General features: G+C 44.7%; 1 protein-coding gene across 1 annotated transcript in view; it reads right to left on the bottom strand.

The window, feature by feature from the left end:
• The window catches only part of LOC139573239 (neuronal acetylcholine receptor subunit beta-2-like), a 45,121-nt gene extending 26,293 nt beyond the window's left edge, over positions 1-18,828 (bottom strand). The window contains exon 1 of the mRNA XM_071396474.1: positions 18,540-18,828. Coding sequence (XP_071252575.1) covers positions 18,540-18,585 — 46 coding nt within the window. The 5' untranslated portion in view covers positions 18,586-18,828. The remainder of the gene's footprint in view (positions 1-18,539) is intronic.
• Positions 18,829-24,403: the final 5,575 nt, after the last annotated feature.

Here is a 24,403-nt window from a genome sequence, read left to right as displayed (position 1 = left end):
GAGGGAAGGGAGGTAGAGGTATGCCATGATGACCTCAACCTGAGACTAAATCAGGATGAGACTAGATAAGACTGAGGGAAGGAGGTAGAGGTACGCCATGATAACCTAACCCTGAGACTAAATCAGGATGAGACTAGATGAGACTAGATAAGACTGAGGGAAGGGAGGTAGAGGTACGCCATGATGACCTCACCCTGAGAATAAATCAGGATGAGACTAGATGAGACTAGATAAGACTGAGGGAAGGAGGTAGAGGTACGCCATGATGACCTCACCCTGAGACTAAATCAGGATGAGACTAGATGAGACTAGATAAGACTGAGGGAAGGGAGGTAGAGGTACGCCATGATGACCTCACCCTGAGACTAAATCAGGATGAGACTAGATGAGACTAGATAAGACTGAGGGAAGGAGGTAGAGGTACGCCATGATGACCTTACCCTGAGACTAAATCAGGATGAGGCTAGATAATACGAGATAAGACTGAGGGAAGGGACGTAGAGGTACGCCATGATGACCTCACCCTGAGACTAAATCAGGATGAGGCTAGATAAGACTGAGGGAAGGGAGGTAGAGGTATGCCATGATGACCTCAACCTGAGACTAAATCAGGATGAGACAAGATAAGACTAGATAAGACTGAGGGAAGGGAGGTAGAGGTACGCCATGATGACCTCACCCTGAGAATAAATCAGGATGAGACTAGATAAGACTGAGGGAAGGGGGTAGAGGTACGCCATGATAACCTAACCCTGAGACTAAATCAGGATGAGACTAGATGAGACTAGATAAGACTGAGGGAAGGGAGGTAGAGGTACGCCATGATGACCTCACCCTGAGAATAAATCAGGATGAGACTAGATGAGACTAGATAAGACTGAGGGAAGGAGGTAGAGGTACGCCATGATGACCTCACCCTGAGACTAAATCAGGATGAGACTAGATGAGACTAGATAAGACTGAGGGAAGGGAGGTAGAGGTACGCCATGATGACCTCACCCTGAGACTAAATCAGGATCAGACTAGATGAGACTAGATAAGACTGAGGGAAGGAGGTAGAGGTACGCCATGATGACCTTACCCTGAGACTAAATCAGGATGAGGCTAGATAATACGAGATAAGACTGAGGGAAGGGAGGTAGAGGTACGCCATGATGACCTCACCCTGAGACTAAATCAGGATGAGGCTAGATAAGACTGAGGGAAGGGAGGTAGAGGTACGCCATGATGACCTTACCCTGAGACTAAATCAGGATGAGGCTAGATAAGACGAGATAAGACTGAGGGAAGGGAGATAGAGGTACGCCATGATGACCTTACCCTGAGACTAAATCAGGATGAAGCTAGATAAGACGAGATAAGACTGAGGGAAGGGAGGTAGAGGTACGCCATGATGACCTCACCCTGAGACTAAATCAGGATGAGGCTAGATAAGACTGAGGGAAGGGAGGTAGAGGTACGCCATGATGACCTTACCCTGAGACTAAATAAGGATGAGACTAGATAAGACTGAGGGAAGGAGGTAGAAGTACGCCATGATGACCTCACCCTGAGACTAAATCAGGATGAGGCTAGATAAGACGAGATAAGACTGAGGGAAGGGAGGTAGAGGTACGCCATGATGACCTTACCCTGAGACTAAATCAGGATGAGACTAGATGAGACTAGATAAGACTGAGGGAAGGAGGTAGAGGTACGCCATGATGACCTCACCCTGAGACTAAATCAGGATGAGACTAGATGAGACTAGATAAGACTGAGGGAACGAGGTAGAGGAACGCCATGATGATCTCACCCTGAGACTAAATCAGGATGAGACTAGATAAGACTAGATAAGACTGAGGGAAGGGAGCTAGAGGTACGCCATGATGACCTTACCCTGAGACTAAATCAGGATGAGACTAGATGAGACTAGATAAGACTGAGGGAAGGGAGCTAGAGGTACGCCATGATGACCTCACCCTAAGACAAAATCAGGATGAGGCTAGATAAGACTAGATAAGACTGAGGGAACGAGGTAGAGGAACGCCATGATGACCTCACCCTGAGACTAAATCAGGATGAGACTAGATGAGACTAGATAAGACTGAGGGAAGGGAGGTAGAGGTACGCCATGATGACCTCACCCTGAGACAAAATCAGGATGAGGCTAGATAAGACTAGATAAGACTGAGGGAAGGGAGCTAGAGGTACGCCATGATGACCTTACCCTGAGACTAAATCAGGATGAGACTAGATGAGACTAGATAAGACTGAGGGAAGGGAGCTAGAGGTACGCCATGATGACCTCACCCTAAGACAAAATCAGGATGAGGCTAGATAAGACTAGATAAGACTGAGGGAAGGAGGTAGAGGTACGCCATGATGACCTCACCCTGAGAATAAATCAGGATGAGACTAGATAAGACTGAGGGAAGGGAGGTAGAGGTACGCCATGATGACCTCACCCTGAGACAAAATCAGGATGAGGCTAGATAAGACTAGATAAGACTGAGGGAAGGGAGCTAGAGGTACGCCATGATGACCTTACCCTGAGACTAAATCAGGATGAGACTAGATAAGACTAGATAAGACTGAGGGAAGGGAGGTAGAGGTACGCCATGATGACCTCACCCTGAGACTAAATCAGGATGAGACTAGATGAGACTAGATAAAACTGAGGGAAGGAGGTAGAGGTACGCCATGATGACCTTACCCTGAGACTAAATCAGGATGAGGCTAGATAATACGAGATAAGACTGAGGGAAGGGAGGTAGAGGTACGCCATGATGACCTCACCCTGAGACTAAATCAGGATGAGGCTAGATAAGACTGAGGGAAGGGAGGTAGAGGTACGCCATGATGACCTTACCCTGAGACTAAATCAGGATGAGGCTAGATAAGACGGGATAAGACTGAGGGAAGGGAGGTAGAGGTACGCCATGATGACCTTACCCTGAGACTAAATCAGGATGAGACTAGATAAGACTGAGGGAAGGGAGGTAGAGGTACGCCATGATGACCTCACCCTGAGACTAAATCAGGATGAGGCTAGATAAGACTGAGGGAAGGGAGGTAGAGGTACGCCATGATGACCTTACCCTGAGACTAAATAAGGATGAGACTAGATAAGACTGAGGGAAGGAGGTAGAGGTACGCCATGATGACCTCACCCTGAGACTAAATCAGGATGAGGCTAGATAAGACGAGATAAGACTGAGGGAAGGGAGGTAGAGGTACGCCATGATGACCTTACCCTGAGACTAAATCAGGATGAGACTAGATGAGACTAGATAAGACTGAGGGAAGGAGGTAGAGGTACGCCATGATGACCTCACCCTGAGACTAAATCAGGATGAGACTAGATGAGACTAGATAAGACTGAGGGAACGAGGTAGAGGAACGCCATGATGATCTCACCCTGAGACTAAATCAGGATGAGACTAGATAAGACTAGATAAGACTGAGGGAACGAGGTAGAGGAACGCCATGATGACCTCACCCTGAGACTAAATCAGGATGAGACTAGATGAGACTAGATAAGACTGAGGGAAGGGAGGTAGAGGTACGCCATGATGACCTCACCCTGAGACAAAATCAGGATGAGGCTAGATAAGACTAGATAAGACTGAGGGAAGGGAGCTAGAGGTACGCCATGATGACCTTACCCTGAGACTAAATCAGGATGAGACTAGATGAGACTAGATAAGACTGAGGGAAGGGAGCTAGAGGTACGCCATGATGACCTCACCCTGAGACAAAATCAGGATGAGGCTAGATAAGACTAGATAAGACTGAGGGAAGGAGGTAGAGGTACGCCATGATGCCCTTACCCTGAGACTAAATCAGGATGAGACTAGATAAGACTGAGGGAAGGGAGGTAGAGGTACGCCAGTAGCAGTAACAGTAGCCGTAACAGTAGCCGTAGCAGTAACAGTAAGAGTAGCAGTAAGAGTAGCAGTAGCAGTAACATTAGCCGTAACAGTAGCAGTAACAGTAACAGTAAGAAAAGTAACATTAGCAGTAAGAGTAGCAATAACAGTAGCAGTAACAGTGGCAGTAGCAATACCAGTGACAGTAGTAGTAACAGTAGTAGTAACAGTAGCAGTAACAGTAACAGTAACAGTAACAGTAACAGTAGCAGTAACAGTAACAGTAAGAAAAGTAACATTAGCAGTAACAGTAGCAATAACAGTAACAGTAACAGTGACAGTAGCAATACCAGTGACAGTAGTAGTAACAGTAACAGTAACAGTAACAGTAACAGTAACAGTAACAGTAACAGTAGCAGTAACAGTAGCAGTAACAGTAACAGTAACATTAGCAGTAACAGTAGCAGTAACAGTAGCAGTAACAGTAACAGTAGCAGTAACAGTAGCAGTAACAGTAGCAGTAACAGTAACAGTAACAGTAACAGTAACAGTAACAGTAGCAGTAACAGTGACAGTAACAATACAATAACAGTGACCATAGCAGTAACAGTAACAGTAACAGTAGCAGTAACAGTGACAGTAACAATAACAATAACAGTGACCATAGCAGTAACAGTAACAGTAGCAGTAGCAGTAACAGTGACAGTAACAATAACAATAACAGTGACCATAGCAGTAACAGTAACAGTAGCAGTACCAGTAGCAGTAACAGTAGCAGTAACAGTAGCAGTAACAGTAACAGTGACAGTAACAGTAACAGTAACAGTAACAGTAGCAGTAACAGTAGCAGTAACAGTAACAGTAACAGTAACAGTAACAGTAGCAGTAACAGTAACAGTAACAGTAGCAGTAACAGTGACGGTGAAAGTAGTGACAGTAGCAGTAACAGTAACAGTAACAGTAACAGTAACAGTAGCAGTAACAGTAGCAGTAACAGTAGCAGTAACAGTAGCAGTAACAGTAACAGTAGCAGTAACAGTAGCAGTAACAGTAGCAGTAACAGTAGCAGTAACAGTAACAGTAACAGTAACAGTAGCAGTAGCAGTAACAGTAGCAGTAACAGTAACAGTAACAGTAACAGTAACAGTAGCAGTAACAGTAGCAGTAACAGTAACAGTAGCAGTAGCAGTAACAGTAACAGAAACAGTCATAGCAGGACAGTGTGATTTGCAGCAGGCAGCCGATACGGATGACGTACAGATCAGATCAGTCAGCAGAAAGCAGAGAAGCCCAAAGATAAAGGATGTAGCGAGTCTGAGGGGGAAGTACTGATTAAGCATTTCCTCTCTAGTTTCCCTGAGTGATATAACAGCTGCCAATACCTAATTGTTCAATTGAACCGGCCAAATGTTACTGGAAGGCAATGGGCTAAGGGTGGCAGGCAGCCGGCTTAATTAATGATAGGGGAATCACTGCTGGTGAGGGCTGACTCTGAAATGCAAGTGAATACGCTAACCAGTTGTAAATAATGTTCAGTAATATATTCATTGCACGTTGCTATGCTAAACAAATCATTGGCATGTAGCTAGCTGGCAAGCAGAGGTTCAAGGATGACGAGAGACAAGAACTTCAATAAATAATGATTTGATAAATAATGTATGAATAGGCAAAAAACTGTTGATTGTCAAGTCAAGAATATAACGTTAACGTTTGTTATGGAGGACAGCTAGGCTAACGACGTTAGATAAGCACAAAGTGAGGCTTATATTAACCCCCGCTGTACCAAATGAATGCTAGGGAAGAAGCACGGGGAAATAATGTTTACTTTTTTAATTGGGGCTATGACAGTCTATTATAAAGCAGTCTGGCAGTACTGTTGACAGTATTTCAATCTGAAGACGGTATGGTTTGAAGTGACAGAAATGCATCAGAAAGGCATTGGGAAGTTCAGACGATCATAAGGTCATAATTGTGTATGATATTCTGTTGATGATGTTCTTTTCCCCAGTCTGATTTAGTACCTGGTCTTGTCCACTCTGTTCTAGTGAGTCCTGCGCAGCTTGTGGGCATTGTAGAGGGGAACAGAATATACATGTGTCCCTGTGGGTATTACTGTATCTTTCAGTGATGGGGTCCTAACATAACAGATAGACACATTTGTAAGAAGAAAACAGAAACCGCTCTGTTTATTACAACCGTATCTAGCAGCTAACGGAGGTTACTGATATAACCCCGGTTCTAGGAACCAAGCGCAATTTTATTTATTTGATTTCAGAGTTTCTCTCACGACCTCATTTTCAAATTAGGCAACCCCAGGTTTGGGAAACGCTGGCCTACACACTGAGACAACAACTAGAGCCATCATCATACTACTACCAGGTAATGGAGATTTTTCTGAAAGGTGTTCAAATGTCCTTGGAAAGACGGTGTGTGTGTGTGTGTGTGTGTGCGTGCGTGTCTGTGTGTGTGTGTGCGTGTGAGAGTGTTCTAGAGATAGTAAGGAGTGCATTTATATATGCATGATTCCTTTATGTGTGTCTGGGTAGAATAATGTATGCATGTCTGCACGTTCATGTACGCATGTGTGTGTTGCCGTGTGCTCTCCTTGCTTGTATGAATTTGTAATATGTATGTGTGTAATATGTATGTGTGTGTCTGTGTGTAATCCTGAGGCCTATGATTTAATATTAGATTCAGTCTTGGGTGGTGATTAATAGGTCAGAGGATGTGTGTGTGAACGTCTGCCTCTGTATTGTGATAAATGAGTAGTTAACACACAGCAGGGGGGGTGTTGTCTGTATGTGTGTGCATTGTATACAGTTAGTGTGTGTGTGTGTGTGTGTGTGTGTGTGTGTGTGTGTGTGTGTGTGTGTGTGTGTGTGTGTGTGTGTGTGTGTGTGTGTGTGTGTGTGTGTGTGTGTGTGTGTGTGTGTGTGTGTGTGTGTGTTAAACTATACTTGTCGGGACCAGAAGTCCCCACAAGAATAGTAAACTAACAAAAATTTGACCAACTGGGGACTAGGTTTAGGATTAGAATTAGGTTTAGAATTAGGTTTAGGGTTAGGAGCTAGGACTAGTTGTAGGGTTAGGGTTAGGAGCTAGGGTTAAGGTTAGGTTTTGGGGTCAGGGTTAGGGTTAGGGTTAGGGAAAATAGGATTTTGAATGGGACTGAATTGCGTGTCCCCACAAGGTCAGTTACACACACACACACACACACACACACACATACACACACACAGTGGTGTAAAAGTGAATTCCTCATACTACAGTAACATACATGATTAAACACGAGAAAGAAGTTGCCTCGTCATGCAGATTACATAACTAACATGCAAAACTAAACTGTATCGTCTCCTGTCATTTAGTCTACAAACAGACAGTCCCAAGTCACATGGAACAACAGAGTGAAGTATACATACAGTCATTTAGATGTGTTTTTTTATTTGATTTATTTCACCTTTATTTAACCAGGTAGGCTACTTGAGAACAAGTTCTCATTTACAACTGCGACCTGGCCAAGATAAAGCAAAGCAGTGTGACACAAACAACAACACAGAGTTACACATGGAATAAACAAACATACAGTCAATAATACAATAGAAAAAGTCTATATACAGTGTGTGCAAATGAGGTAGGATAAGGGAGGTAAGGCAATAAATAGGCCATAGTGGCGAAATAGTTACAATATAGCAATTAAACACTGGAGTGATAGATGTGCAGAAGATGAGTGTGCAAGTAGAGATACTGGGGTGCAAAGGATTAAGTGTCTGCCATCACCTGCTGGATGTTATATACGCTGAATATACTGTATTACCACAGCAGGTAGTGCCAGTTTACATGAGGGGTAACAGATGTGGTGTGTGTAGGGTGGAGGGGGTGTTGTCTGTACGTATGTGCGTCAAATCAAAAATCAAGTCACATTTTATTTGTCACATACACGTGTTTAGCAGATGTTATTGCGAGTGTAGTGAAATGCTTGTGTTTCTAGCTCTAACAGTGCAGTAATATCTAACAGTAATATCCAACAATTTCACAACAATACACACAATTTAAAGTAAAGGGAAGAAATTAAGAATATAGAAATATTTGGGCGAGCAATGTCAGAGCGGCATAGACTAAGATGCAGTAGAATACAGTATATACATATACGATAAGTAATGCAAAATATGTAAACATTATTAAAGTGACTAGTGTTCCATTATTAAAGTGGCCAGTGATTCCAAGTCTATGTATATAGGGCAGCAGCCTCAAATGTGCTAGTGATGGCTATTTAACAGCATTTAACAGTCTGATGGCCTTGAGATAGAAGCTGTTTTTCAGTCTCTAGGTCCCAGCTTTGATGCACCTGTACTGACCTCGCCTTCTGGATGGTAGCGGGGTGAACAGGCAGTGGCTCGGGTGGGTCTTGTCCTTGATGATCTTTTTGGCCTTCCAAATGTGTGTATAAAACACCCCCTCCGCTGTGTGTTAACTACTCATTTATACAGTTAATGCGTTAACTACCCTGTTTGTATACAGTTAATGTGTGTGTGTGTGTGTGTGTGTGTCTCATTGTTATACTGGTGATGATAGATGGTTAGTTAACCCAGGGCTCAGGGGGAGTCCCCTGTCCTGTCACTCTCTATTGATTGGTTGGAAATCTAAAGGCAGCTGTAACTCGGCAAATCAGTGATGTGTTTATTGCTCTTCTCTGGGCCAATCCATGTTGAGCAGACATCAACACTAAATTACAGAGAGGTTAATGAGCCGAAACAACACAAAACACCAGCCAACGGCAACCACTTACCCCACACACACACACACACACACATACAGACACACACACACACACACACACACACACACACACACACACACACACACACACACACACACACACACACACACACACACACACACACACACACACACACACACACACACACACACACACACACACACACACACACGGGGGCTCCTGCAGACTTCTCCTACTCATGATGTTCTAATGAGGTGGTGGAGGGGAGTGGGTGGTGGTGGCTGCTGTTGCAGCCAGAGACTTACAGCAGCCACCTAGTTGGCATGGAGATGTAGAGGTTGGGGTCCACTGTGGCCCCCAACTTTCTATACTCGTAGTTTTCCTTAGTCTCAGACAGATTGCTCAGCAAAGTGTGAACGCATTTCTTGGCAATGGTTCACTGTGTGTATGTGTATTTGTGTGTGTGTGTGTATTGAGCCCCACAGTATGAGTCATAATACCATAAAACCTAGCAGTGGAAACGGTTCCAGTAATTTTCCAACCCTTCATTTGATCCATTGTGGATTTTAGAAACCGTTGAAATAAAGGCTGTATTTTGTGTAGGCTTACCCTGGCATGACGTTTTGATAACCATATAAATCTTTCTCTGACAAGATTATTTTAAACCCCCCCCCCTCAAAAAATGTAAATGCTAATTAGCTGCTAATGTGGTTATCATACAGAACTACAAATGCCTGTCTCAAGCTTCATGTCACCAGGGCCATGATGACCTCGACGAGACTGACGAATTGAGGCAAAGGTAAAAATCTCTAGATTAACTATCTAATGTTAATAATTAATACATTGGCTAAAGTTGTTTAAATGTACAATTCTGATAACTGTCTTGGGAAAGTTTTAAATTGTAAATGCCTGTTATCTAGCTTGTTAGCTCATGGTTAGCTAGTTAGCAATATTAGCCTGGATAGATTAGCAGTCTATTTGTCTAGCCATTTAAATGCATGAGTTTTGATTTCTTTGGCTTTTATAAACCAACAGTCCAGCTTGCTAGTGAAATAGCCAGCTAACTTAGATCGTGAGAAGCTAGGGCTAGACGCTCTTGATAATGTTTGTTTGTGTCTGTGGGTGAGGGGTGCGTTTCCTACTTCAAGTACTACTTGACTTGTAGCTACCCTAGCTAGATGTGATATTTTAGTCTGGCTTTTTGAAAGGTTTTGGAGATGGACTGATTAGCATCCTCTCGAGTCTTTACAGCGGGAAAACATTGATATGTTTACTGTTATCCTCTGGACAGCAGATCATTAGTATAGCTAGTAGGCGGGGTGGGGGGTATTGATATACACTGGTCAAAAAAATAAAGGGAACACTTAAACAACACAATGTAACTCCAAGTCAATCACACTTCTGTGAAATCAAACTGTCCACTTAGGAAGCAACACTGATTGACAATAAATTTCACATGCTGTTGTGCAAATGGAATAGACAAAAGGTGGAAATTATAGGCAATTAGCAAGACACCCCCAATAAAGGAGTGGTTCTGTAGTGTCCAGAGCATGGAGGCGCTACCAGGAGACAGGCCAGTACATCAGGAGACGTGGAGTAGGCCGTAGGAGGGCAACAACCCAGCAGCAGGACCGCTACCTCCACCTTTGTGCAAGGAGGAGCACTGCCAGAGCCCTGCAAAATGACCTCCAGCAGGCCACAAATGTGCAGGACCTATATAATAGGCGGTGTCAGAGGAAAGCCCATAAAATTGTCAGAGCCTCCAGTCACCCAAGTTATAGACTGTTTTCTCTACTATTGCACGGCAAGCGGTACCGGAGCGCCAAGTCTACGACCAAAAGGATCCTCAACAGCTTCTACCCCCAAGCCATTAGACTGCTGAACAACTCATAAAAATTGCCACCGGACAATTTACATTGAACCCCCCCCCCCTTGTACACTGCTGCTACTCGCTGTTTGTTACCTATGCATAGTCACTTCGCCCCCACCTACATGTACACCTACATGTACCTCAACTAGCCTGTACCCCTGCACTCTGACTCGGTACCGGTGCCCCCTGTATATAGCCTCTTTATTGTTATTCTTCTTGTGGTACTTTGTATCATAATTTTTTATTTTAGTCTACTTGGCAAATATTTTCTTCTTCTTGAACTGCACTGTTGGTTAAGGGCTTGTAAGTAAGCATTTCACGGTAAAGTCTACACTTGTTGTATTCGGCGCATGTGGCAAATTAAGTTTGATTTGATTTGATTTGCACACTCCCTCAAAACTTATGACATCTGTGGCATTGTCTTGTGTGACAAAACTGTACATTTTAGAGTGGCCTTTTGTCGTCCCCAGCACAAGGCGCGCCTGTGTAATGATCATGCTGTTTGATCAGCTTCTTGATATGCCACACCTGTCAGGTGACTGGATTATCTTGGCAAAGGATAAATTCTCACTAACAGGGATGTAAACAAACTTTTTAGAGAAATACGCTTTTTATGAGTATGGAACATTTCTGGGATACACTCCGAGTCCCCGAGTATGACTGGACATGGGGTAACAACAACCTAAAAGGGGTGTAGAAGCATGTCCACCCATCCCTCTAGCTACCCCTTATTCCACACTATGTCTTTCATGTCCCATGGTCCCTCAACTTCTGACCCTTTTAACTATCCATCTTATCGCTGTAAACCCACCCTATGTTCACCCAATTTCCCTATGCTGCTTCCTTCACTTGTTCTTCTCCAGATTTGATAACATCTAGACTCAGAAACACATTTAAAAGTGTTTTGGGGTACTGTTTTTGCTACCTTTCTTTCACCTATGTAAATTCTGTCCTCCTTCTCATCCTGGGATTCAGACTGAATGCAATGGTAAAGGTGCTGCTCACAATTGATAGCAGCAACATGGACCTGTTACATTGACCAGAAGGGTGTTGATATAGCTGTGTTTAGGCATGGCTACATGGTCCTGTTACATTGACCAGAAGGGTGTTGATATAGCTGTGTTTAGACATGGCTACATGGACCTGTTACATTGACCAGAAGGGTGTTGATATAGCTGTGTTTAGGCATGGCCACATGGACCTGTTACATTGACCAGAAGGGTGTTGATATAGCTGTGTTTAGGCATGGCTACATGGTCCTGTTACATTGACCAGAAGGGTGTTGATATAGCTGTGTTTAGACATGGCTACGTGGACCTGTTACATTGACCAGAAGGGTGTTGATATAGCTGTGTTTAGACATGGCTACATGGACCTGTTACATTGACCAGAAGGGTATTGATATAGCTGTGTTTAGGCATGGCTACATGGACCTGTTACATTGACCAGAAGGGTATTGATATAGCTGTGTTTAGACATGGCTTCATGGACCTGTTACATTGACCAGAAGGGTGTTGATATAGCTGTGTTTAGGCATGGCTACATGGTCCTGTTACATTGACCAGAAGGGTATTGATATAGCTGTGTTTAGACATGGCTACATGGACCTGTTACATTGACCAGAAGGGTATTGATATAGCTGTGTTTAGGCATGGCTACATGGACCTGTTACATTGACCAGAAGGGTATTGATATAGCTGTGTTTAGACATGGCTTCATGGACCTGTTACATTGACCAGAAGGGTATTGATATAGCTGTGTTTAGACATGGCTACATGGACCTGTTACATTGACCAGAAGGGTATTGATATAGCTGTGTTTAGACATGGCTACATGGACCTGTTACATTGACCAGAAGGGTATTGATATAGCTGTGTTTAGACATGGCTACATGGACCTGTTACATTGACCAGAAGGGTATTGATATAGCTGTGTTTAGACATGGCTACATGGACCTGTTACATTGACCAGAAGGGTATTGATATAGCTGTGTTTAGGCATGGCTACATGGACCTGTTACATTGACCAGAAGGGTATTGATATAGCTGTGTTTAGACATGGCTACATGGACCTGTTACATTGACCAGAAGGGTATTGATATAGCTGTGTTTAGGCATGGCTACATGGACCTGTTACATTGACCAGAAGGGTGTTGATATAGCTGTGTTTAGACATGGCTACATGGACCTGTTACATTGACCAGAAGGGTATTGATATAGCTGTGTTTAGGCATGGCTACATGGACCTGTTACATTGACCAGAAGGGTGTTGATATAGCTGTGTTTAGACATGGCTACATGGACCTGTTACATTGACCAGAAGGGTATTGATATAGCTGTGTTTAGGCATGGCTACATGGACCTGTTACATTGACCAGAAGGGTATTGATATAGCTGTGTTTAGACATGGCTACATGGACCTGTTACATTGACCAGAAGGGTGATGATATAGCTGTGTTTAGACATGGCTACATGGACCTGTTACATTGACCAGAAGGGTATTGATATAGCTGTGTTTAGACATGGCTACATGGACCTGTTACATTGACCAGAAGGGTATTGATATAGCTGTGTTTAGGCATGGCTACATGGACCTGTTACATTGACCAGAAGGGTATTGATATAGCTGTGTTTAGGCATGGCTTCCTTGTTTTGAGTCTATTAAGTGTGTTTCTCATTCTGCTGGAGTTGATCTAGTATTTTATATAAAACCTACCTTACACCTTCCGTTGTTTCTACATTTTTAACTCACCAACCAAAAATGACAATATGCTGTTTTACATTGTGTTATTTGTGCTGGTCTAAAATCAGAAGAATCTGTGTGCTCTCTGATAGGAATACTAGTTCATATGGTGATCTTCGATGTCCCAGGTTTGTGGCATCGATGAAGAAATCATTTCATCTTTACTTACATTCAGATGTTATTATGTTATGTATAAAAGGCACATGTATGCATTGTTTACTATTTAGAATTATTTAAAACAATGTAATTGTTGGAGTTAAGGTGTGTGGTGGCTATTTCTTTATTATCAAATGAGGAGAGACAAACTCATCATACAAGTCAGATTTATACATAAACTAATCTTAATTCACTTATTAATAAGAAAAGCGGGTCACACCACACACACAAGTTAACTTCTTATGGCTGGGGGGCAGTATTGAGTATCTTGGATGAATAAGGTGCCCAGAGTAAACTGCCTGATACTCAGGCCCAGAAGCTAAGATATGAATATTATTAGATTTGGATAGAAAACACTCTGAAGTTTCTAAAACTGTTTGAATGGTGTCTGTGAGTATAACAGAACTCATATGGCAGGCAAAAACCTGAGAAAATGTTCAACCAGGAAGTGGGAAATCTGAGGTTTGTAGGTTTTCAAGTCTTTGCCTATCCAATATACAGTGTAAAATTTGGTCCGATTGCACTTCCTAAGGCTTCCACTAGATGTCAACAGTCTTTAGGACCTCGTTTCAGGCTTCTACTGTGAATGGGGAGAGAATAAGAGCTGTTTGACTAAGGGGTCTGGCAGAATGCCATGAGCTAAGTCAGGCACGCGGCCGTGAGAGCGAGCTCTGTTCCTTTCTAAAGACAAAGGAATTGTCCGGTTGAAACATTATTGAAGATTTATGTTAAAAACATCCTAAAGATTGATTCTATAGATCGTTTGACATGTTTCTACAAACTGTAATATAACTTTTTTGACTTTTCGTCTGGACTAAGTGCCTGCGCCTCTTGAATTTGGATTTGTGAACTAAACGCGCAAACAAAAAGGAGGTATTTGGACATAAATTATGGACTTTATCAAACAAAACAAACATTTATTGTGGAACTGGGATTCCTGGGAGTGCATTCCGATGAAGATCATCAAAGGTAAGTGAATATTTATAATGCTATTTCTGACTTCTGTTGACTCCACAACATGGCGGGTATCTGTATGGCTTGTTTTGGTGCCTGAGCGCTGTACTCAGATTATTGCATGGTGTGCTTTTTCCATAAAGCTTTTTTGAAATCTGACACAGCGGTTGCATTAAGGAGAAGTATATCTTTAATGATGTGAGTACCCTGCAATAATGATGGCTGGTCGACGAACCACCCTTATATGATTCGTTGAGAGCCCCGACACAAAGGAAACAAAGATATTTTATAGCAAAGATACACCCCAAAAGAGGCAGGCTATTCCGGGCCAACCGAAGCTCCACGGCACTACGGTATCATTACGTTTAGGGGGGATTCTGACTTAGAGGCGTTCAGTCATAATCCCACAGATGGTAGCTTCGCACCATTGGCTCCTCAGCCAAGCACATACACCAAATGTCTGAACCTGCGGTTCCTCTCGTACTGATCTGATCTGTTTGTCATGTAGACTAACTACATGATAAACAACAGATGTGTGGAATGGGTCACAAGGTTAGGATTTGCATAATCTGCTGTAAAGACTGTTCTCATTGTGTGGAAACCAGGGTCTGGCCATCCAAAAACAAAGTTCCTCTCATCATTATCCTGTAACGGCAGTCTATTTCCTCCTCCTCATCGGACGAGGAGAGGCGAGAAGGATCGGAGGACCAATGTGCAGAGTGGTAAGTTTCCATGATATTTAATAAACACGAAAACAATATACGATACAAAACAACAAACGAACATACCGTAACAGTCCCGTGTGGCGAAACACTAACACGGGAACAAACACCCACAAACCAAACGTGAAACCTCGGCTGCCTAAGTATGATTCTCAATCAGGGACAACGATTGACAGCTGCCTCTGATTGAGAATCATACCAGGCCGAACATAGAAAACACACATAGACAACCCACCCCAACTCACGCCCTGACCATACTAAATAAATACAAAACAAGGGAAATAAGGTCAGGAACGTGACAAAACCCCCCCTTAAGGTGCGAACTCCGGGCGCACCACCTAAAACTCTAGGGAAGGGTCTGGGTGGGCGTCTGTCCGCGGTGGCGGCTCTGGCGCGGGTCGTGGACCCCACTTCAACATTGTTTTTGTCCGCCTCCTTAATCGCCCCCGTGGCCTCTTATCCTCTCCGCCGACCTTGGCCTGGGAACCCTAGCCATGGGTCCCGAATGAACAGGATATTCCGGCAGCACCGGAGTGAAAGACGACTCCGGCAGCGCCGGAGTAAAAGGCAATTCCGGCATCGCCGGCTTGACAGGCAGCTCTGGCAGCTCCCGGCTGACTGACGGCTCCGGTAGGTCCTGGCTGACTGACGGCTCCGGCAGGTCCTGGCTGACTGACAGTTCCGGCAGGTCCTGGCTGGCTGGCTCTGGCAGGTCCTGGCTGACTGACAGTTCCGGCAGGTCCTGGCTGGCTGGCTCTGGCAGGTCCTGGCTGGCTGACAGCTCTGGCAGGTCCTTGCTGGTTGGCTCTGGCAGCTCCTGGCTGACTGGCTCTGGCTGCTCCTGGAGAAGAGGAAGGCTCTGGCAGCGCTGGACAGGCGGGAGCAACTGTAGAGAGAAACCGGAGAGACAGCCTGGTGCGGGGGGCTGCCACCGGAGGACTGGTACGTGGAGGTGGCACCGGATATACCGGACCGTGACGGAGTACAAGAGCTCTTGAGCACCGAGCCTGCCCAACCTTACCTGGTTGAATGTTCCCCGTAGCCCTGCCAGTGCGGCGAGGTGGAATAGCCCGCACTGGGCTAAGCTGGCGAACCGGGGACACCATTTGTAAGGCTGGTGCCATGTACGCCGGCCCGAGGAGACGCACTGGAGACCAGATGTGTTGAGCCGGCTTCATGGCACCCGGCTCGATGCCCAACCCAGCCCGGCCAGTGCGGCGAGGTGGAATAGCCCGCACTGGGCTAAGCACGCGTACTGGGGACACCGTGCGCTCCACCGCATAACACGGTGCCTGACCAGTACGACGTCCTCTCACTCCACGGTAAGCACGGGGAGTTGGCTCAGGTCTCCTACCCGGCTTAGCCACACTCCGCGTGTGCCCCCCCCCCCAAGAAATGTTTGGGTCTGACTCTCGGGCTTCCAACCGCGTCGCCGCGCTGCCTCCTCATACCAGCGCCTCTCTGCCTTCGCTGCCTCCAACTCTGCTTTGGGACGGCGATATTCCCCTGGCTGAGCCCAGGGTCCCTTGCCGTCCAGAATCTCCTCCCAAGTCCATGAGTCCTGTGTCTTCTGCCGCTGCTGCTGCTGTCCTTTACCAATCTGCTTGGTCCTTTGGTGGTAGGTGTTTCTGTAACGGCAGTCTATTTCGTCCTCCTCATCGGACGAGGAGAGGCGAGAAGGATCGGAGGACCAATGTGCAGAGTGGTAAGTTTCCATGATATTTAATAAACACGAAAACAATATACGATACAAAACAACAAACGAACATACCGTAACAGTCCCGTGTGGCGAAACACTAACACAGGAACAAACACCCACAAACCAAACGTGAAACCCCGGCTGCCTAAGTATGATTCTCAATCAGGGACAACGATTGACAGCTGCCTCTGATTGAGAATCATACCAGGCCGAACTCAAAATCCCAACATAGAAAACACACATAGACAACCCACCCCAACTCACGCCCTGACCATACTAAATAAATACAAAACAAGGGAAATAAGGTCTGGAACGTGACATATCCATACTGGAGCCATCTCTATCCTGGTACCTCCCAGCCCACAAACACCAACTTATGCTATGGAATGCGGTCTTTAGGTTTTATCACCAAAGGCATGGTAAATCCACAGTCAGCATTGAGCCCCCAGAGGCCCAATTCAGAAGACCATGCCCAGATGACAGTGTTATAAGACCTTTATTCTATTCCACAAAACAACCATTTGATGCAATAACAGCATCATCTTGTAATTTCGCTCTCACAGGTGTTTGACGTGATTGATGGGTGACTGGTGCATTCTGGTCAAAAAAATATGCTTATTCATTCATGATTATGGATACATTCTGCAATGAGTTAATTTTACTTTGAATCTGCAACAGAACATGTCAACAAGTTAGTTCTCAATTGCTTTAATACAGCAGTGCATTCTAACACCATGCCAACTTATTCATATAGCTGGCTGACAGCAAACGTGTCAGCTAGAGATGAAGTGCAAGAGCTTTCAGGGATCTGTAGTCTACGTGCAAGAGCATGCAGGGATTTGTAGTCTTGCATGATGTCTACTTGATGCTAATTAGCATTTTGGATTCTGAGAGTAAATAGAGCTGAATATATAGATAAAAGTCTCCTTGTCTGAGAGAGATTTACACGAGAGCAAACCATTTCCGTGTTTGACTGCTAGGTTTTATGACGCGTCCACTGTGGGGCTCAATTGTGTATTTAGGGGAGTGTATGTGTGTGTGTGTGTGTGTGTGTGTGTGTGTGTGTGTGTGTGTGTGTGTGTGTGTGTGTGTGTGTGTGTGTGTGTGAATCAATCATACCTCTAACCTTGGATCCCACACTAGGGTGATAATGTTACCTGATCTGTGTACTATAAGCCAGGCCAGCTATACAGTGACACATAATCTTCCATTATCAGTCATGCAACGTCATTATAATGGCTAAGTAATATAGACTAAAAGGCTATGTTGATGGGAAAAACATGTGGCTTCTCTCAATAGAAAGAAAGACATATCCACTCAATAATCATGGATTGCTTGGGTATAGGATTCAACGCGTCTTTTATTGTAGATGGGGAACTCACCTTCTCCATTGTATTGCATTCTACAATATATGAACGCATAGCAGAAAGATAAATATTGTCTTCCTGGTTGCCTTCAGTAATGTTGTCATAAAAGATCACCCCAGTTGAGCGCATAACGTAATGCAGTTATGATGTACCATTTCTCTCTAACATCATCATTCCGTTGTAGCCTAGTACGTACTCACACACAGCCGTTAGGAGAACGATGGTGACACAGCAATGAAACAGTCATTATCTCTATCTTGTCTTCTCCTCTCCCTTTATCCAACTATCCCTCCCTCAAAGCATCCTTCCATTAAATCTATAGAAGACTAATGTATGGTGCTTTCAGCACCTCGTGGTCGTACCGAGAAGAGCCACACAAAAGCGCATCATTCCCGGCTCCGGCGAGCCATTAACACAGCCTCGACAGACAACTTACTCACCTCTCACAATGGCGAGTAGGCACAGCAGCAGCGTCCAAGCGCCCATCGCTGCTCAGATGCGTGCGTATGTGTGCGCTCCGAACCAAAAGGTGCTCACTCGAACCGCGAACGCCTCCGGAACACACTCAGTGTTCTTTTCTTGATATTCCGTTATTAATTCTTCACTCGGTACCTGTCATTGTTCCGTCAAGTCTTCTCAGTAGAGACATAGTTTTTATTCGTGTCTAAAATCTCCAGGTATACTTGGGAGTCGAGCCGAGCGGGATTGGCTGTCCATGTTGTGCTAACAGCCTGGTCTCATAGACTAGACGTAACATAGTAAATGTAAATCCGGGATACTCAAATGAGTCATGTTATGTTTGGTATGGTTACATAAGACAGAAGGTTACTTAAGGCAAAAACTAAAGTAGGGTGATTGGTCCGGGTGGATGGGTGGACGTTTAATGCGAAGGTTGATGGGTGGGAATATAACGCAAAAGTATAGCAACTCAAAAGGTGCATTTCGAATCTCATCATGGACAACTTTAGCATTTTAACGAATTACCAATTTTGCAACTTCTTATGACTTTTGATCTATTTTGCAACTATTTAGCATGTTAGCTAACCCTTTCCCTGACCCTAATCTTAACCCTTAACCTAACTCCTAACCTTAACCCTAAACCCTAGCCTAGGTAATGTTAGCCACTTAGCTAATGTTACTGTTAGCCACCTAACTAATGTTAGTGAAAACAAATTGGAATTTGTAACATATGATACGTTTGCAATTTTGTAACATATTGTACAATTGCAATAATAACATATTGTACAAATTGCAATTTGTAAGAGATCATACGAATTGTAATTCGTAACATATCATATGAAATGGATGATGGACATCCACTAATTAATACGTACAGAGCCTTGCAAAAGTATTCATCCCCCTTGGCGTTTTTTCCTATTTTGTTGCATTACAACCTGTCATTTAAATGGATTTTTATTTGGATTTCATGTAATGGACATACACAAAATAGTCCAAATTGGTGAAGTGAAATGTAAAAAATAACTTGTTTAAAAAATAAAAACTTAAAAAAATTGAAAACTGGTGAGTGCATATGTATTCACCCCCTTTGCTATGAAGCCCCTAAATAAGATCTGGTGCAATCAATTACCGTCAGAAGTCACATAATTATATAAATAAAGTCCACCTGTGTGCATTTTAAGTGTCACATGATCTGTCACATGATTTCAGTATATATAAACCTGTTCTGAAAGGCCCCAGATTCTGCAACATCACTAAGCAAGGGGCACCACCAAGCAAGCGGCACCATGAAGATCAAGGAGCTCTCCACAGGTCAGGGACAAAGTTGTGGAGAAGTACAGATCAGAGTTGAGTTCTAAAAAAATATCTGAAACTTTAAACATCCCACGGAGCACCATTAAATCCATTATTAAAAAATGGAAAGAATATGCACCACAACAAACCTGCCAAGAGAGGGCCGTCCACCAAAACTCACGGACCAGGCAAGGAGGGCATTAATCAAAGAGGCAACAAAGAGACCAAAGATAACCATGAAGGAGCTGCAAAGCTCCACAGCGGAGATGGGAGTATCTGTCCATATGTCCACTTTAAGCCGTACACTCCACAGAGCTGGGCATTAAGGAAGAGTGGCCAGAAGAAAAAAAAGCTTTTTGGCCATCAAGGAAAACACTATGTCTGGTACAAACCCAACACCTCTCATCACCCCGAGAACACCATCTCCACAGTGAAGCATGGTGGTGGCAGCATCAAGCTGTGGGGATGTTTTTCATCGGCAGGGACGGGGAAACTGGTCAGAATTGAAGGAATGATGGATGGCGCTAAATACAGGGACTTTTTTGAGGGAAACCTGTTTCAGTCTTCCAGAGATTTGAGACTGGGACGGAGGTTCACCTTCCAGCAGGACAATGACCCTAAGCATACTGCTAAAGCAACACTCAACTGGTTTAAGGGGAAACATTTAAATGTCTTGGAATGGCTGAGTCAAAGCCCAGACCTCAATCCAAATGAGAATCTGTGGTATGACTTAAAGACTGCTGTACACCAGCGGAAGCCATCCAACTTGAAGGAGCTGGAGCAGTTTTGCCTTGAAGAATTGGCAAAAATCCCAGTGGCTAGATGTGACAAGCTTATAGAGACATACCCCCAAGAGACTTGCAGCTGTAATTGCTGCAAAAGGTGGCTCTACAAAGTATTGACCTTGGGGGGTGAATAGTTATCTACGCTCAAGTTTTCCGTTTTTTTGTCGTATTTCTTGTTAATTTCACAATAAAAAATATTTTGCATCTTCAGAGTGGTAGACATGTTGTGTATATCAAATGATACAAACCCCCCCCCAAATTTTTTTTATTCCAGGTTGTAAGGCAACAAAATAGGAAAAATGCCAAGGGGGTGAATACTTTCACAAGCCACTGTACCATACGAAACGTTGCATATTATACCAGTAAGTCTTTTGGAATACATTTAATATGTTACGTCTACCCCTGAGTCCAGGTTGGTGCCGAGCAATGGATGAGCTAGAAAATAAAGGGAGGGGGAGGATGTGGGGTACAGCAGTTTCCCATCACTTGGCAGCATGTGCTGTCATTTAATTTATCACAATATCCTCGGTTGATATTGAGGGGGAAATTAAAATGACTGTTGACCTAAAATAGCAAAACGATGTTTAAATGAATCAACTATGATGCCAACAATTAGGCCATGTGTCTGACTCTGCCTATGTCTCCCTACATTTAGTGAATAGGCATAGGGACCAAAGCTACCAGGTTTGAATAGCAGGATTTATCAAACCTTTTGAAAATCAGGCCTCGGTTAAAGGGTCATATTTCCATCCACTCAACATGACCAACTGACGTTTTGACTGAGACTGTTTGTAGTCCAGTAGTATGTCTGGTCCAGTAGTATGTCTGGTCCAGTAGTATGTCTGTGGTCCAGTAGTCTGTCTGGTCCAGTAGTCTGTCTGGTCCAGTAGTATGTCTGGTCCAGTAGTATGTCTGTGGTCCAGTAGTCTGTCTGGTCCAGTAGTCTGTCTGGTCCAGTAGTATGTCTGGTCCAGTAGTCTGTCTGGTCCAGTAGTATGTCTGGTCCAGTAGTATGTCTGGTCCAGTAGTATGTCTGTGGTCCAGTAGTCTGTCTGGTCCAGTAGTCTGTCTGGTCCAGTAGTATGTCTGGTCCAGTAGTCTGTCTGGTCCAGTAGTATGTCTGTGGTCCAGTAGTCTGTCTTGTCCAGTAGTATGTCTGGTCCAGTAGTCTGTTTGTGGTCCAGTAGTCTGTCTGTGGTCCAGTAGTATGTCTGGTCCAGTAGTATGTCTGGTCCAGTAGTCTGTTTGTGGTCCAGTAGTCCATCTGTGGTCCAGTAGTCCATCTGTGGTCCAGTAGTCTGTCTGTGGTCCAGTAGTCTGTCTTGTCCAGTAGTCCGTCTGTGGTCCAGTAGTCCATCTGTGGTCCAGTAGTCCATCTGTGGTCCAGTAGTCTGTCTTGTCCAGTAGTCCGTCTGTGGTCCAGTAGTCCATCTGTGGTCCAGTAGTCCATCTGTGGTCCAGTAGTCTGTCTTGTCCAGTAGTCTGTCTTGTCCAGTAGTCTGTCTTGTCCAGTAGTCTGTCTGGTCCAGTAGTATGTCTGGTCCAGTAGTCTGTTTGTGGTCCAGTAGTCCATCTGTGGTCCAGTAGTCTTCTGTGGTCCAGTAGTCTGTCTGTGGTCCAGTAGTCTGTTTGTGGTCCAGTAGTCTGTCTGTGGTCTAGTAGTCTGTCTGTGGTCCAGTAGTCTGTCTGTGGTCTAGTAGTCTGTCTGTGGTCCAGTAGTCTGTTTGTGGTCCAGTAGTCTGTCTGTGGTCTAGTAGTCTGTCTGTGGTCCAGTAGTCTGTCTGTGGTCTAGTAGTCTGTCTGTGGTCCAGTAGTCCATCCGTGGTCCAGTAGTCTGTCTGTGGTCCAGGAGTATGTCTGTGGTTTAATAGTCTGTCTGTGGTCCAGTAGTCCATCTGTGGTCCAGTAGTCGTCTGTGGTCCAGTAGTCTGTCTGTGGTCCAGTAGTCTGTTTGTGGTCCAGTAGTCTGTCTGTGGTCTAGTAGTCTGTCTGTGGTCCAGTAGTCTGTCTGTGGTCTAGTAGTCTGTCTGTGGTCCAGTAGTCTGTTTGTGGTCCAGTAGTCTGTCTGTGGTCTAGTAGTCTGTCTGTGGTCCAGTAGTCTGTCTGTGGTCTAGTAGTCTGTCTGTGGTCCAGTAGTCCATCCGTGGTCCAGTAGTCTGTCTGTGGTCCAGGAGTATGTCTGTGGTTTAATAGTCTGTCTGTGGTCCAGTAGTCTGTCTGTGGACTAGCAGTCTGTCTGTGGTCCAGTAGTCTGTCTGTAGTCTAGTAGTCTGTCTGTGGACTAGTAGTCTGTCTGTGGTCCAGTAGTCTGTTTGTGGTCCAGTAGTCTGTCTGTGGTCCAGTAGTCCATCCGTGGTCCAGTAGTCTGTCTGTGGTCTAGTAGTCTGTCTGTGGTCCAGTAGTCCATCCGTGGTCCAGTAGTCTGTCTGTGGTCTAGTAGTCTGTCTGTGGTCTAGTAGTTTGTCTGTGGTTTAGTAGTCTGTCTGTAGTCCAGTAGCCTCTCTGTGGTCTAGTAGTTTGTCTGTGGTCCAGTAGTCTGTCTGTTGACTAGTAGTCTGTATGTGGTCCAGTAGTCTGTCTGTAGTTTACTAGTCTGTCGGTGGACTAGTAGTATGTCTGTGGTCCAGTAGTCTGTCTGTGGGCTAGTAGTCTGTCTGTGGTCCATGCTTTCTCCTGCTCTCTGCCTGGCATGTGACTTAGTGATGGAAAAGCATGTAATTCACTGATAGTGGGGGGTCGCAGAGAGGTGTACATGTGTACATGTGCATGTGTATGGCTGTGTGTGTGCGTGTATATGGCTGTGTCTGTGACATGTGTGTGTGTGAGTGTGTGTGTGTTGCGGCCTGGGTCTGTCCCCAGTCCTGAGGATGAGTCTGACTGTGACAGAGCTGACAGCAACTTAACATTCACATCTCAACACGTACTGTATGTGCCCGCTGGCTAGAATACCTCAATAAATCTCTTTAAGACAGTCACACACACACACACACACACACACACACACACACACACACACACACACACACACACACACACACACACACACACACACACACACACACACACACACACACACACACACACACACACACACACACACAGTCACACACACACACACACACACACACACACACACACACAGTCACACATGCACAAACACTTTCACTGTTATGTCCTCTCCTCTCCACACTCCCTCCCTCTCTGTTTGTTCACTTCTCTCCTGCTGCTTCTCTCCTGCTGTTTCCCTCTCTCTTTTTCCCTCTCTTTCTCTCTCTCTCTCTCTCTCTCTCTCTCTCTCTCTCTCTCTCTCTCTCTCTCTCTCTCTCTCTCTCTCTCTCTCTCTCTCTCTCTCTCTCTCTCTCTCTCTCTCTCTCTCTCTCTCTCTCTCTCTCTCTCTCTCTCTCCCACTACTCTTTATTCATCTGTACTCTCTCTCCTATTCTCCTCCTGGCTCCCTCACTCTGTTCTCGCCATCCTTCAACCAGTGTTTTTCTAGAGTTGAGAGTCACAAGTTGTGTAGTCATTAGGCCATGAATAATAGCCACAGGAAAGCTATGAGGGTCCTCTCCTCTCCTCCTCTCATCCCTCTGTCTCATCCCTTTTTCTCCTCCTCTCCCCTTTCCTCTTCCCTCTCCTCATTTCTCCTCTCCTTATCCCTTTCTCTCCTCTTCTCCCCTTTCTTCCCTCTCCTTTCATTTCTCCTCTCCCTCCTCCTCCTCCTCCTCCTCCTCCTCCTCCTCCTCCTCCTCCTCCTCCTCCTCCTCTTC

This window comes from Salvelinus alpinus, chromosome 4 (assembly GCF_045679555.1).
Source record: "Salvelinus alpinus chromosome 4, SLU_Salpinus.1, whole genome shotgun sequence".
Taxonomy (NCBI): Eukaryota; Metazoa; Chordata; class Actinopteri; order Salmoniformes; family Salmonidae; genus Salvelinus; species Salvelinus alpinus.
Note: the sequence above shows the minus strand (reverse complement) of the source record. Positions and strands in the feature narration are given on the sequence as shown.